Genomic DNA, 15,726 nt, shown 5'->3' on the forward strand with positions numbered 1-15,726 from the left:
GCCAAAGGTCAGCTCACCTTCACCTTTGGAGCCTGCGAAACAGCCTTTATTCTCACATACTACCACATTACAGCGTTAATGTCCCGCGGATTGAGCATGCCAATAAATCCAACCCTGACAGCATGGAGGACGACGCAACTTACGCGACAGACAAATCAAATCCTCCGTCGAGACGCCTGTCAGTCATACAAGGAAGGAGATGGCAAGGGCTATTATTGCCGAGGTTATTTCACCCCGAAGTCCACTCACTTGCTTCCATAATAGAGAACACTGTCTCCCATCTTGACAACTTCGGAACCCCATTCTTCCACCAAGTCTCTAAAATCAACGTGAGCTGGTACCAAAACATAACCTTCCGTCCATCCTCTTGAGCGGCCAGGAAAACAATGCAGTGCTTTACAAGCATGTTCAACAGCGCTATGCAGACACTACGACTCGGAGACTACGCGATGATTTGAATGATCAGCCGGTGGAAACTATCCGCCGCGGGCGGGGTGCTCGATTGGATGCATCAAGAGATCGACATGCATGAGTATCATGGCTGGAATCAGAAGAATCGTTCCCATGTGGGCTGGATTCGACGTTTGTCGCGTTAGTCAGACGGGGGCAAAGGATATCAAATTCATCGAAGTTTGATACAATTTTAATATCAATATTAGCAACTTAACTACATCATCGGGACTCGGGACGCCATTCCAAAACAGCAAAGCCAGCCACTGCTTGACCTATCCGCCTACCATTGAGGAATATCGTTCCTCCCAGAAGTCTCAGGGACGTGCCCGGGACTCACACACCTTTGACGCAAATCAAGCTCCACAGGTCAACCTTGGGAAACCACTCCTGGGGCCCTGAGTGTAAAATTCAAGATACAGCTAAAAGGGCCCTGGAGATGAAATTACTACAGTCTAATAGTACTGGGCAAGCACGAGTACCTGACATTAACCACTTTTCGCCCCTCGAGTTGCTGCCAGTGTCATCACGAGCCACGAACATATTCCAGCAGAATCGCCAAAATGGGCAACCCAATTCATGTCATCCAGCCACCGAGATGACAAATTCCTCATGTCCCTTTTTCTGTTCATGCTCCTTTTCCTGGGCATATTTGGACAATGCATCCCGACGCATTGTCTCCTTTGTCCTCCAGGGCTCGAAGGATAGTCAGGGGACAGTTAAATCAAGTTCGGAAATAAGGAAACTCTAGCCTTGGAGAATTGGACTCCACCCGGTACACATTTTCCAGTGTGAAAAATTCTCATAAAGATGAAACTGGCCGCAGAGTTAACAAGTCGAGATCGCCACCGACAGCGTACACGTCAAGCGTACGCACTGATCGCATGCCCAAACACACACCCAAGCATCAACGTGTGGATTAAGCACAACTGGACAAGTTTGACGATCATGATATTGGAAAGGGATGAAACTGCCTTCACCTGCAGCCGATGATCACCGCCGGTTTTCAGCGAAGAGTCTATCATGTGCACGTCCGAGGCATTTGTTGAGTGGATAAACAACTACAAATTGACCGGGACCGCAGCAGGGGCAGCAGCAATTGCAACCCGTAGCCAGCTAAATATTGGCAGCAAGAGCAGCTCAAAGCACGGGATGACGCGTTCCTGGCTCTCAGCAATATAGTCGAGCGATGTGGGCGAGAACTGGACAGCCTGTATGGTCCAAGGAGCCCGTTCTCTATACCAGATTATCCGGCTGAAATCCTCCCCTTTTTCTGGGAACTGGGCCTTGATTTCAAGGAAAAACGATCACTCTGAGTTTCTACCCTCGGTCAAGCATGGAAGCTCAGCTTGCATTGCCCACTCGGTCAGAAATGGGCTGGTAAGTACTAAATATTATTAGTTATTACTGATAATAACTAACATACTTTACCGGGCAGGAACAATACTAGAGTTTATAAAGCAACAAGATCATCTAGACGAAGCATACATTTAGGACATGTATAAGGATGGGGTGAACCTACGCATCATCTGCAGGATCAATTCGATGTTGGACAATTCTTGAACTTGACACGCCCATTTCTTGCGACTCCTCGAGGGCTCGCTCACATATCCTTCTCGACTCGTGGGCGCCAGTGTACCCGAGGCTCTGGAGCTTCTCTTTATTACTTATTACTGCTCTGTTTGATGATCCGTCAGAAGACTAGCACCAGCCCGAGCTACCTCGTCTAATCATTCACTTTCTCAGGTTCCCTTTCAATCCACCACACACATCCGACCAACTTCGATCGTCAATCTTTCTCTCGCGTATACTTGCGCAGTATAGCCGTCCTATCGGCGAGGTGGTCCTGTCCAGAGGAATCGTGTATGAGGCTCGCCGCCAATCCGCATGGTGACATCGAAACTTGAACCAAGGGCAAGCCCCGCGGAGGAATCATCCAGGGGGGGGCCTGTCTTTGACAAGACAACAGAAATCGACGATTCATCTTTGACTACACCTATTTGCTCTGCGATCTGGCTAGTTGGACGTCAAGACTTTCGAAAACTATTTGCCAAGTTGAATACTACACCTTCTTCAACGCCAGAGACTTCAAAAGCCTTATCACGACATGCAACTGGGAGCTTCCTGACTTCAGCTGTCGCCAACGACCGGACAACTTTGAGACCATCCGAACTCTTGGCCGAGGCATTGTGGGAATGGCCGGTAGCGGTGTCCACTTCCGCGACAGACAAATCAATTCTCCGACGAGATGACTGTCTAACTTACAAAGGTTCAATGTCATTGTACAATGGCACTTGCCAGAAACGCTGAGGTGGATGGAGATGTCACTTGCAGCTACACTGGCAGGGAAGACTAAAAAGAAAGATCAAATACTATCAACCAGAATCTAGGATAAACCAGTAGATACATTTCAAAATGATAAATATTTTTGTTCTTTTAATTATTATTGAATGTGTTTATGCATCATGTTGTTTTTCAACCGTCTATGTGAGGTATAGAGGCTCGTCTATAGAATGACAATTCAAAGCGCCGCCGCCAGGGGTAGTCCGTAAGCTTAAAGCATGAAAGTAAGGAAAGGAAAGTGTAAGATTGGATAGACGGTCAAGTCAACTTCTGATGCGGTTGCAGGGGTTGGAGGGGTTGAAAAGGGTATTCCAGTCAAAATCAGGAACAAGTAGTGTCGTTATCAAGAAAGACCTCGACGGGCATATTCTCAAGGGTTGGATATGGTATTTACCCAAACATGTCAGCGACGCCGGAGAGATCTGGCCCATCGTTGATATCGACTCGTTGAGTTTCTTGTTGTGTTTCCATTTCGTTGGTCATGTATCTCTCCTGCAGCGCGCTTCGGGCCTTACGGCGCTCTTCACGGGAGCCGAGAATTTTACCTTGTTCTGCAATACTCACTCCCCGAAGGGGCTCCAGGAGGTCGAGAATCAAAGCACGTTGCTGCCTAGGCGACGTGCATCGCTGCAGAGCAGCTTCTGTTTGGGCAAATTTCTGTTCAGTGATTCCGGGAAGACTCAGGAGCACAGATTTGGGTGTTTCACTCGCAAATCCATAGAGAACCCAGATAGAGGCAATGAGCTGAGCCAGGTCCTTCTGCATGTCGACGAAATAGGGCTCGTGAACCGACGTGATACAGGCTTTCAGTACCTCTGTGCAGATGAACTCTCGAATGGTCACGGTCGTGGCGCTGTTGTTGGGAGGGGCGAAATCGGCGAGGATCGATCGAATAACACGAGTGATGATGCTGCAGCATCGGGTATCTCGCATGCTAAGAGCATGAGTGCAGAAAAGCATGAGAGGCTCAAAAATTTCAGGTGACGAAAGGACAAAGTGACGAATGGAGTCGGAAAGTTCGGGGGTGGGCTGGGGCGCGCTGGGGTCTGATTCGGTCCCATCGGGGTCTAATTTGACAATGAGCATTAGTTTTTCAATGTCACGGCTTTCCTGGGCACCGCGGGGTTCTTGGCTCAATTGGCGCTTTTCCATTTTGCGGATTTTGTTTATCATACCTCCTCTCTGGGGATCGAACAAGCTAGCGACCATGATAACGGCGGAGTAAGTGAGCTGGCGGAGAACGCTCTCTGATTTCATTTCGTCTGTGAGGTCGCCATCTGAGACGACATTCTTTCTCTGCTCAATTAGTTGCCACTCAGTCGTGATCTTGCGGTCAATGCTGCCGAATAATGTGGCGAGCATGGGAGGAAGGAAGTGGCTGCGGTACTGGACGGGGCAGTCGTCAATTAAGCAGCGGGATATATTCAGCAGAACTGAGTACTGGTGGGAGGACAGATGCTCTGAGTCTTTAAACAAAGCTTGAGACAAGGGGCCAGGTAGTTCAGCAAACCCGTAGAACTGGTCACGCATTCTGCTCATGCTAAAGAGCATGGAGTAGCAGGATTCACGGACTGCCCGGATTTTACCCCGAACAGAAGAAGCAAATCCTTCCATGGTGGCCTTGGAGGCGGTAATTCGGGCGTAGAAGTCATCGCGGCTGCCGCTCGAAATGCCGGCTTGCCAGAATCTGTCAGTCAAGATCCGCTCAACGACAGCACGCATTTCGTCACTAACGGCCCAATTACCAGGGTTGTGGAAGGCGTGTGCATGACTTGAAATTATTAAATTTAGCATTTGTCCACATATTGTGGGTCAGGGGGACGTACGTGACGAGTTGAAGGAGGGTCGGGAGAATCAGGGGGATGAGATCCTGCCACATATCACAACCGACCGAGTAGGCAGGAGAGGTCTTCTTAAGCCTGTCTGTGGAAACTGCCAACATAGTCTTTGTGCCTCGGAGTGGTAGCATCTGTATTGCGGGTTAGATATGAGGGACGTAAAGTCATGGAGATGGTTTCTCTTGCCTGGAATTTCCTTGTCATCTCTTCCTGCACAACCTTTCCTTCCTCATCGAGGATCACCTCCGACCAATCGGCGAATTTGTAAGCTTGCTTAGCTTGCATATATGAGCCAACATTTTCCAATCCCAGCAGCCTGCAGAATCCGTCGAAGGAGGAGCTGGTCTGTCGGAAAGCCTCGTCTTGCCAAGCCTCGCGGATAGGTTCGAGGAATGCACCAAGTCTTTGTTGCCGGGTGTTAGAATCAATATTGCTTGCGCGTTGCCTTGAAAAGATTAGCATGGGAATTCCAGAAGGGAGGATAGGGAATCGCACATAATGATTAGCAGAATGGACGTCAGCTCCATTTGCAGTTTATCGTCTACTCTATTTGCTTGAGTAATTTCTCGGATCTTTGGCTCTAGCAAATCATAGAATGTCTAGAGTTTTTAGGTCAGCAACAGAAGTCATATCTTCAAACAAGCAACACTGACAGAGAAATAGTCCGCATAGCGGATCGCGAGACGACGGAGTTCATGACTGGCAAGGCCATGAAGCTCTTTCACAGCTTCAGAGTAGGAAGGATATCCAGGTTGGTCCGGAAGACGGGTCATGAGAATGTGCTCTAGGACCTTGAGAGCAAAGGCGGGGTGGTTATCCAGAGCACGAGAGGAGATATCCACAACCAATTTGATGACGCGTTGTTTTAGAACAGGGTCCTGAATTGACTATTAGCATACCGAGAGCCCAGTTCGGGGTCAGAAGACGAACATCAAAAGACCGTTGCATCAGATTTGAGGCCCAGTTTTCCATGGCAAATTCCAGCTCGCTGCGCTCCTGCTCCTATTGATACTGTTAGTTAGTAGTCGAGACATCAGGGGGGAGTAATGGAAACCGTACATCATTCTGAGGTGCTTTTCCGTGAGAATCAAGCCACTTATTGAATCCCTTCACAACAGCTTCGACAACTGCAAACTGGGCATCGGCACGCATGAGTGGGATTGCTGACTTGCGGAAAGTTGACACTGCGGAATCAGGGTAAGTTTGAAAACTTCATAAGACTAAGGCACGATAAACATACTGTGAAACGGTTCCAGCCCGTTATACAAATTATTCAGGTTCTCATCAACTCGACCTAAGATTTCGCGAACAGCATCCTGCGGGCGGTTCTTCGTGATAGTCTCGATGACGGAGGAGCAGTAGCGGCGATAGTTGCCTACAAAGGCATGACGCTCCGGAAGAGTATCAATATCCTCGGACAGAAATTGGACTGTGGGGTCCTCCGAGTCAGCAGGTAGAGATTCCCAGCGTATCAAGCGTTGCGTGCAGATGTTCAGAAAGCTGGGCGTCAGAGTCAAAACGAAATCCGATCTGCCAATCTTGCTGATAGCAAGGAGTCTTGACCAAAGGTGCAGTACGGGAATGGAAACAATCAAGCTCTGGTGCTGCATGATATTAACCATGAAGTTGAAGAATAGCGGGAGGTCCAGACGGTTCATGGTATTTTGGAGGAACTTGTCATCTTCCAGGCATCCGGCAATATATGATATCATCTTAATGAAACTTTAGCATAGGGTTACTCGGCAATATGGAAAAGGGAGATTTTACCTCGGAGAGCTTTTTAGAGATCAAGTATTTGGGCTCGTCGGCGTCATCGGGCTCCACGATTGACCATTGGTACAGATTTTGAAGGGTATTGAGATAATCGGGTTCGAAGATCAAGCAGACAAGACCGTGTGAGTCTTCGTTTCCCATGTTGTTTCTTCCGTAGAGGGAATGAAGAGCCTCAACTGCCGCCTAGATATGATGTTAGTTTTCTGCGAATTGAGTTTCTTTCAAACAGAACTCTTCTTACTAGGAGAACCTGGTCATCTTGGCAAGTCAATGCCCTGAAGATGCTTGAGACAACCTGGGAAGCCACAACAGCTTTGTAGATAGACCAAGATAACGCAGATCGCAGAGTTGTCAAAGCCTTCACAGCTGCGTCTCGAGCCTGCGACGAGCTCGAGACGTTTTGTACACAATTATCCAGAAATTCACAGATCCGAACGAGCCAGCCCTCCTGACCGCAGCGCAGGGTCGCGTTCGTCTTGTTGTCCGGGTTGATTTGTTCCACAATCGCAGCGGGAGTAAAGATCTCCACAAGAGCGCGATTCAACTCCGAGCCACGAAGCGAAGAGACGGTATCCTCGCGAAAGAAGACGTCTTCAGAGAGGGTCTCCAAGACCGAGAGCACGAGCTCATTGTGTACCAGAGACGCACCCCAAAATTTGACCAAAGCAGCATCCATGTCCATCCAATCCAAGCCCCAGCTCTTCTTAGCAGCCTCGGACCACAGCTGGGGAATCTTGTTGCGGAAATAATTGGGTTCCTCGGCGCGTGTGTTCTCGGCGAGCTGCAGGATCATGGATCGTATGTTTACCGCGTCGTCGGAATTGGTGAAAGGCAGATGGCGTAGGACGTGATCCAGAAGGGTGAGACCGAAGTATCGCACGACTGGAGCATGGTCCGTACGCGATGCCAGGAGGAAACCATTCCGGGCGGCCGCATCGTTATCCTTCAACGACTCGACGAAAGTGAGGGCCTCTTTGCGCAGCTCATTCGTAGACGTGGGACTATGAATGACTTCTAGTGCGCGGATGATGTCGGCCATACCGGCATCTGACAGCTCCTCGGCAGCCATCGTGTCGGCGCGCCGAGTGCAGAAAGATTGTGGTGTTGAGCGGGGAGTGACGGGGGTTTGGAGGGGGAGATGGTATCGGTATCACGAGAGAGGTGGGATTTAGGCGGCCGTGCTCAAGCGAGGAATAGGCGTTGTTTTTTCTTGCTGTTTAGTTGGGGTCAAGTCAAATAAGATCAGGTCAGGTTTGAATTATTCTCTCATGACCCGAGTATCCAAGGCTCCAAGGCTCCGAGGCGAAAGATTGTTTGGATACTCTGTTGACCCTGGCCGGTGGAACTGTTCTAGCGGTGGAACAAAGCAACACGTGCCATTCAACGAACAAGGCCAAGGTCAAAGACGTAAGAACCGAGCGGAGATCAAGGGGGGAAGAAGTGGAGGGGTCGAGGGGGGGTCGAGGGAGGGTGGGAGAATGCGCTGCTGGAGTGTTTGTAAGAGGGAAATCGGAGGAGACGAAAGTGAGTGGCAGTCGGTGGCACTGGCAGTCCCGGGCTGAGAGCTTTTCCTTCTTCACCAGGCACAGGCACAGGAACACGCACACAGACACACACACACCACACCGCTCTCCTCGATAGTGTCTCTTCTTTGCCAATCTTCCAACAGAAGTCGTTGGTTTCTCAATTGGAAAGAGTATGTTTTCTTTTTCCTCTCCTTTAGTACGTCGTCATTCTAACTTTGCCCCTCCGTCGTCACCGGTTGTTTATCTTATCTTTCTAGCACGAGGCTGCATAAGCCTCACCCGGGAAAGTAGGAGTATACACCTACACCTACATATTAATATCTTAGGGTGGAGACACACATTCCATATGAGCTAGTTTTACTAGTTTTACTAGTACTATTATTGCAAAAGAACCCCTGAACGCTAAGCAGCCTTAGAAAACGGGAGAAATAAAGTTGAACGTCACATAATAACACATTGTCCCCGTTGACACTGCTCCAGGTAGCTCACCTCCTCGACCGAATTAGAATATTCGCCGACCTTACGTTTGACTCCCTCAATCTTGATGTCTTGCTCCCCTTCCGCATGCCACCATAGTAGACGTTGGATCTTGGTGGATTCCTCCACATCAAATTCCCATTTCCCGCCGCTCACGCTAATCGCGGTCTGGTCCTCGGGGAAATGGAACTCCGGGAGGAAGATCTCTGTAGGCGCTTCCGAAGTAGTTGCTGCCTGTGCCGTCAAGGACATGGTGAAGGTGCAGCTTTGGAGATCAAAGAGATGGCTCTCCAACTGTCCACTCACGTAGATTGGAGAGGGTCGGAGATAGGCCTCTGCCGCACGGTAGCCTTTGGGAGCTCGAGAAAGACTACTGGAGATTGAAGGAGATGTTAACGCTCGCTTGAGATTACGAGTGTCAATTTGCGGCTGATCTCCATTACTATGGCTTTCAGAGTAGGCGGGAGAGGTGGGATCAAGCGAGCGGGTATCGGCGCCGCCGGGGAGCTCAAGATCGTCATTCGACCAGATGGATAGGTCCTCGCCGTTCCAGAAATCACCCCATTGATGAGTGTTCTGCAAATTATCAGAGACCATTCGATCGCGCGTATTACAATTGGAAAAAAGCCTCTTACCTCAGTTGCATAGACCCACAGCGTGAACCCATTGCCCATGCTCCCTTCCAGCGCATAGTGATTAGCATCCATAGCACTGGTTTGGCTACTGTAGTCGCCTGTCTTGTAGGCATTCTTGTCATCCATGTCATAGGGGATTCCGATTTCTGTAAACAGCAGTGGATGGTTGCCCATGTAATTCAAACTTTCATCACGGAGGAACTTGAGTTGATCTCGCAGGCAGTTTCGAATTGCAGTCTCTCCAATCTTGACAGCAAAGGCAGGGGTCCAGTACTTGCCCCGAAGAACACCAATCACATCGACATTATAAAGACGATTCCTAAAGTCGTTAGAATATATGACAATGTATAGCAATAATTGAAAGACATGGCTCACCAGTGTTTCGTCATCAAAGTGAGTCCATCATAGAAATGGACCGCATGTACCATATTAGGGTCATCATCAACCGTCCCCTTCAGGTCAGGCGGCACCTCCATCACTGGCGGCTGGCAAAGCATAATTGACTGTGGCCAGACCGCACGGATTGCATCTCGATAGGCTCGGTAGTGGTTGAGGAAGTAGGTATTAGTGAAGACCTCGTAATCCAGCTTCTCCCCGGTTTTAGGGACCTTCGAGAAATAGTCCTTCTCGAGGAGTGTATCACTAGTTGTATCCCACACACCATGCTGAGCCCAAAGACATTCTCCTAGCTTCCATCCTGAATCGCGATTCCATCCGTATTTTTGCTCGATATCGGAATCTTCAGGTAGAAGCCAGGCAGATTCGCCTTCTGGGTCCACGAGCTCCCGGCCAGTCTGATAGGGACCGAAGTTACCGAAGCCCCATGTCGATTCTTCACATGCTCGTCCAGCAGCCGTTAGCATTGCCTGGAATGCTGTGGGCGATGTGCCGAGTTGTAATTGTTGCTCCGGCGGAATGATGGAGATGTCCTGCACGCCAACCAGACCGCGGTTTGGCTCGTTGATACTTTCCCAGCCGATGACCACGTCGTTCTCAAGATCGCCCGCATCATGTATCTTCTGAGCGAGGTATCTACATGCGGCTATAAAGTGATCTTGCAAATAGTCCTGAATATTGACCCCGTCGATGATGGCTTTCGGAGCAAAGTCGCGACCTGCCCAGAAGAGAGTGAACATCGTTTGGCAGACCGATCGAGTGTAATTTGTGCTCCAAATCATCTTCGGAAATTCAGCAGGAATATCGTATGTGTTCTGGACGAGGGCGGCCTCGGTCTTCTTGAAGCCCTTCGGGTCCAGACCAGCAGCATAAAGAGTCCACATTGGTGCTCCAGAGCCACCAGACAACCGAGACCACTAGGATATGCATGGTAAGCTTTGCATGCGATGAAATACAAGGTCAGAAATTGAAGGTCCGGGAATCAACTCACCACATCCTGATGGGGGTCCATGAAAACATAAAACTCATATTGCTTTGCTATGCGGAGAACTTCGATGGTAAAGGTAACCCACTCATCGTCATACTTCCCGGGACCCGAATGTTCGATAGCTTCCCAAGTGAAAATGTACCTAATTGTGTTATACCCCCATTTCCTAAGTCTTTTGAAGTGCACATGTGCATCTTCGAGGGAAAAGGGACGTCCAACAAACGAAACATCGTCGGCTTCGAAGAACTTGTCTGAAACAAATGAGGGAAGATCCGGCGATTTGGGATATTTCGCGTCGCCAGCAACGTTTATGCCCCTCAATGTAACCTCTCGATTGCGCGAGTCGCGGAAGACTTTGCCGTCAACGTGAAGGTGCAGCAGGCCCATCTCGGATATGCACGGCGATCCCCGCGTTCAACAAGGGTGTGAAGGGAGGAGGCAGGACTGCGCAAGCAAGTGCGTGAAAAGCTGTCGCAAATGTTTGCGGGTAAGATGACGTTTCTCCTGGAAGAAGCTACAAGTTAGCCCAGTTCACCGCAATGACCCCAGCCCGGTAGGCAGCTGCATCCTAGGATCGGCTGCTGACAGCAAACATTACTTACCTGAGGTGTTGCTGGATGTGGAGTCGCTGAGTGGGGGATGCAAGCAGCCTTTACTGCCTTGAGGCCTTCAAGGCCCTGGTACGTGATTGAAGCAACTTTGTTTGACAGTAAAGGTGAAGGTGAAGGTGACCTTAAGGAGATAGTCCCCATGATCACCAGGGACCCAAACCCCACGATAGCTCAGCCGATAGTTAAGCGGTGACGTATCCTAGGATCGCGCTAACCGATAAGGTCACTCTGCGGTTTGCTCCACATTCGACCACACCAGTTTGAACTCCCCCTCCTCACACTCTCAACTCATAACGATGTCGAGCAAGGCGGCATTGAAGGCCGTGCGGTCGGCCATTGACTCAAAGGACTATGCTACAGCAGTCGAGAAAGCGAGGAGTCTCATACAGCAAGATCCGAAAAACTACCATGGGTATGTTATGTTTCAACCCGCGACAACGAGCAAGCTCACCTAACTTTTACCCCCCGCGACTGCTAGGAACATCTTCCTCGGACTCGCTTATGACAAGCAGAATAATACCGAAGAAGCTGAACAAGCTTACCTAGCGGCTACACGAATTAAAGACAGCGACCGCACTGCTTGGCAGGGTCTAGTCACCCTCTATGAAAAACAAGGAAATTCCAAGCTCGATCCCTGGCACGACGCAGCTCTCCGACTAGCCCAGATATTCGCCGATGGGTATGTATTGATGCTTCTGTTTGCGTATCAGCGGACCAAATACTCACATGTCAACCAGCAATGACATGCACCGCTGTCAGGATACGATCGATAAATACACCAACATTGCCCGGAGTCGAGGCTCCAAGGCCCAGTATAAATGTGCCTGCAACTACAACTTCCAACCTCCCCAATTTATAGCGTCCTCGAAGGCCGAATGCCCCATCCCTCCCAAACCTATCTACGCCTAATCGAGATCACCGAAGCGGAAGAGAAGGAATATATCAATCGCGAGATCGGAGAGCGAAGAACTCGTCTCGGAGCACGCCTCGATCAGGTGACGGTGGAAGTGAAGCGAGAGGCTTTCAAACGAATGGGACTGGAAGAACTGTATCGAGGCATCATCAACTGGACCAACGACGATGAAGTTCGACGCCAGTACGAAGAAAAATTGCTCGAACGCGCCTACGATGAGCTGAAGGTTCTGCACCACAAGCAAAAGAACACCAAAAGAAGGGAAATCCTCCGTGCTGCTCAGGATATGGTCATTATCAAGCACCCCTTTGAACTCGCATGGACCATAGTCCTAGAATGGCAGGACATCGAAAGCTACTCTCAATGGGACGTCGGTGTTATTCGCGAATTTATCGAATTCTTTCCCGAAAATGGGCTGGGCAAAGTTCTCAAGGGTTTTCTTGCCAGCGAGCTTTCACCTTTCCCCAAGGAGGAAGCTCCGGAGGATGATGCAGTTACCGAAATTACAGACAATACAGAGTTTTCTGCGCAGGACCGCTTGATCTTGATGGTTGAAGGGCTTGAGAACGCACGTTCATCAATCATCGCACACCGGATCATGGCAGATTTGCACCTCATGCTTGAAGAATATGAGGGAGCCGCTCGGGTAGCTGGTGAAGGGATCAAAAATGTCCAAGAAGTCTCCAGCTACACTGGAATCAATTTCATCAACACGAAGGACTCACTGAACATCAATCTCGCCAACTCCTACATTTACTATCAATCTCCTCGCTACCACCCCGAAGCTAAGGCGATATTTGAAGAAATTCTTCAACGCAATCCAACATCGACAACTTGTCTTCTTGGTATCGGTCTTATTCTCCAGGTCGATGAGGACTACGCAGATGCCGTCTTGTTCTTAGAACGTGCCCTGGAGCGTGATTCCACCGATATCAAAATTCGTGGCGAGCTCTTCTGGTGTATGGCATTGAATGGGGATTTCGAAACAGGTTTAGAGGGACTCCTCGGTGCTCTCGACAGTCTGAATGAGGAACAACCCGAAAACAAGGCATTCAAGGCGGTGCTCCTGTACCGCGTGGGCTACTGCAAATGGGAACTTGATCAATCTCGAGCGGGTCGGAAGGACCGGAACGGAGCTTACTCTTACTTCCTCGCATCCATCACAGCCGATATGAACTACGCTCCGGCATATACCAGCCTCGGTTTCTACTTTGCGGATTACAAGAAAGACAAAACCAGAGCTCGACGATGCTTCCACAAAGCGTTTGAGCTTTCAACTTCTGAGATTGAAGCTGCTGAGCGTCTCGCTAGGAGCTTCGCAGACCAACGCGAATGGGACCTCGTGGAGGTCGTCGCGCAACGAGTCGTTGATTCTGGCAAAGCTAAGCCATCACCTGGCTCGAAGCGTAAGGGCTATAGCTGGCCATATGCAGCCCTCGGTACTGTTCAGATCAACAAACAACAATATGCACGAAGCATTGTGTCATTCCAGGCATCACTGCGACTTTCTCTCCGGGGATTATCATTCCTGGGTTGGGCTTGCGGAGAGTTATCACCATTCTGGTCGCTATGTCGCAGCCACCAAAGCCTTTGAGCATGCGCGAGAGTTAGAGACTAATCTTTCCGAAGAAGAGAAGGAACACGTTTGGTTCGCACGCTATATGCTGGCAAATGTGAAAAGAGAGCTTGGTGACTTCAATGATGCTGTTTCAAGTTACGAGGATGTCCTCACTTCTCGACCGGGTGACATTGGCGTTACGATTGCCTTACTTCAGACCCTAGCGGAGAGTTCTTGGAAAAGTGTGGATTCGGGCTTGTTCCATGACGCAGCGGAGCTAGCGTGCAGGGTTATCCAGGTCGCAGGCGCGATTGTGTCTGTTCGATCTGACATCTTTAACATGTGGAAGGCTGTTGGCGATGCTTGTGCCAACTTCTCATACATCGGTAAAGAGGTTGGCAAACTCTCCGCGATCGACTGCAAAGCCCTGTTGTCTGCCGGGCTCGACGATGAAGCCTTTAACATCATGTTTGAGGTGGACGGAGTTGGAAAAGATTGGCTTGACTCCGGTCTGAACGACACTGTTTCATCTGATGCCTGCATCAACTTGTCCATCCTGGCTTACAAGCGGGCGATACACACCTCGATCAAGGACACGCATGCTCAGGCAGTCGCATGGTACAATCTAGGCTGGGCCGAATACAGAGCATTCCGAAACACACATGTCACGCCCGGTACAAAGAAGCCTCGCAAGTTCCTTAAGGCAGCAATGCGATGCTTCAAAAGGGCCATCGAGCTGGAATCCGGAAACTCCGAGTTCTGGAACTCGCTCGGCGTTGTAACAACAACCATGAGCCCCAAGGTTGCTCAACATGCTTTCATCCGCAGCCTTCACCTCAATGACAGAAGTGTTCAGGCCTGGACTAACCTGGGCGCACTTTACCTCCTCCACAATTCTGTTCAGCTCGCCAATGAAGCCTTTACCCGTGCCCAGTCTACGGATCCCGACTACTCACAGGCCTGGGTTGGACAGGGCTTGCTTGCCCTCCTCTACGGCGACAAAAAGGAAGCGCGTGGCCTCTTTGAGCACGCATTTGACATCTCAAATTCTTCTGCTGTACTTCCCAAGCGACAGTACAGTCTGACTCTATTTGATCACCTTCTCGTCGATGAATCAGCTTCTAACGAAGTATCTCAACTCATCCAACCGTTCTTCGCTCTCCACCAGCTCTGCGCACAAGACCCCTCGGACCTACCTTTCATCCACCTCTCTGCCCTTCTGGCAGAGAGAATGGGAGAAACTGCCGACGCCGAGGGCAGTCTTCAGACCGTCTGCTCTGGCATGGAGACCGAGTTCGAAGCCTCAGAATCTCCAGCTGCACTCTCTAGATTCGCACAAGCCAACGCAGATCTAGCTCGTGTTCTTCTTGCTCGTGGTGAATACGAACAGGCCGCAGAGAAAGCCGAGACCGCTCTCACGCTCTCCGGGGAGGATGATGCTAGCAACTTTGACCCAGAGGGATGCAGCAAGATGCGATTATCCGCACACCTGACCGCCGGACTTGCTTTCTATTTCCTGCAATCAATGGATCAGGCTATCGATATGTTCCGCGATGCTCTACAAGAAGCCGATAGTGCCCCAGACGTAGTATGTCTCTTGGCTCAAGTTCTCTGGGCCAAGGGTGGCGAAGAGGAGCGCTCGGTGGCCCGTCAGCAGTTATTTGACTGCGTCGAGAACCACCCAGAGCATGTCGGAGCCGTCAGTCTATTGGGAGCCATCGCAATCTTAGATGGAGACAGTGATACAGTTGAGGCGATTGAGTCAGATCTTCACAACATGATCACTCGGAATGATATCGAAATCCATGACCGAGCTCGACTGATCAAACTTCTCGCTGCGATCTCAATCATGGGCTCCACCGGGAATAACGCAGCTTCAGAGGAACTGCGACACCTCGGTGAAGCCACCGCGGCCATCATGTTGTCCCCAGGCCAGCCTTCGGGATGGATGGAGCTCTCAGCATCTTCGGATCACCCCTACCCTGCAGCTATGTCTGTTGAGCGAGCTCTCCATTGTGTTCCGCCGCACGGAAATCTTGATGCTTCCGACCTCAGCCAGGCTCATGCCCGGACAGGAAATGCCCCGGATGCTTTCCGATCCATCATGATCGCTCCATGGCGACGAGAGGGTTGGGAGGAGCTCAGCTATGCTGTTTCTAGCCAAGCGGCATAGTTATTTGAAGTTTATTCATATTAAATATGCAGTTTTGTAGCAGGC

The 15,726-nt window shown here is 50.1% G+C and overlaps 3 protein-coding genes across 3 annotated transcripts; 1 reads left to right on the forward strand and 2 right to left on the reverse strand.

Annotated features, from left to right (window-relative positions):
- Positions 1-3,183: 3,183 nt before the first annotated feature.
- N7509_004808 (karyopherin MSN5) lies at positions 3,184-7,473 on the reverse strand (the record flags this gene model as incomplete). The annotated part of the gene is made up of 10 exons (XM_056629445.1): positions 3,184-4,564; positions 4,620-4,762; positions 4,818-5,076; positions 5,127-5,230; positions 5,285-5,509; positions 5,562-5,633; positions 5,691-5,815; positions 5,872-6,343; positions 6,399-6,587; positions 6,646-7,473. 10 exons carry the CDS (start codon positions 7,471-7,473, stop codon positions 3,184-3,186), a joined length of 3,798 nt encoding a protein of 1,265 aa, XP_056488747.1.
- Positions 7,474-8,371: 898 nt separating this feature from the next.
- On the reverse strand, positions 8,372-10,813 carry N7509_004809 (sterylglucosidase 1; the record flags this gene model as incomplete). The annotated part of the gene is made up of 4 exons (XM_056629446.1): positions 8,372-8,983; positions 9,043-9,361; positions 9,418-10,355; positions 10,430-10,813. The coding sequence occupies 4 exons, from the start codon at positions 10,811-10,813 to the stop codon at positions 8,372-8,374; spliced, it is 2,253 nt and encodes a 750-aa protein (XP_056488748.1).
- A 520-nt stretch (positions 10,814-11,333) lies between these two features.
- On the forward strand, positions 11,334-15,681 carry N7509_004810 (SKI complex subunit tetratricopeptide repeat protein SKI3; the record flags this gene model as incomplete). The annotated part of the gene is given in 4 exon segments (XM_056629447.1): positions 11,334-11,449; positions 11,516-11,716; positions 11,897-13,432; positions 13,443-15,681. The coding sequence occupies 4 exon segments, from the start codon at positions 11,334-11,336 to the stop codon at positions 15,679-15,681; spliced, it is 4,092 nt and encodes a 1,363-aa protein (XP_056488749.1).
- Positions 15,682-15,726: the final 45 nt, after the last annotated feature.

This window comes from Penicillium cosmopolitanum, assembly GCF_028827165.1.
Source record: "Penicillium cosmopolitanum strain IBT 29677 chromosome Unknown utg000006l:49.0-5199605.0:1.0-5204138.0, whole genome shotgun sequence".
NCBI classification, from domain to species: domain Eukaryota; kingdom Fungi; phylum Ascomycota; class Eurotiomycetes; order Eurotiales; family Aspergillaceae; genus Penicillium; species Penicillium cosmopolitanum.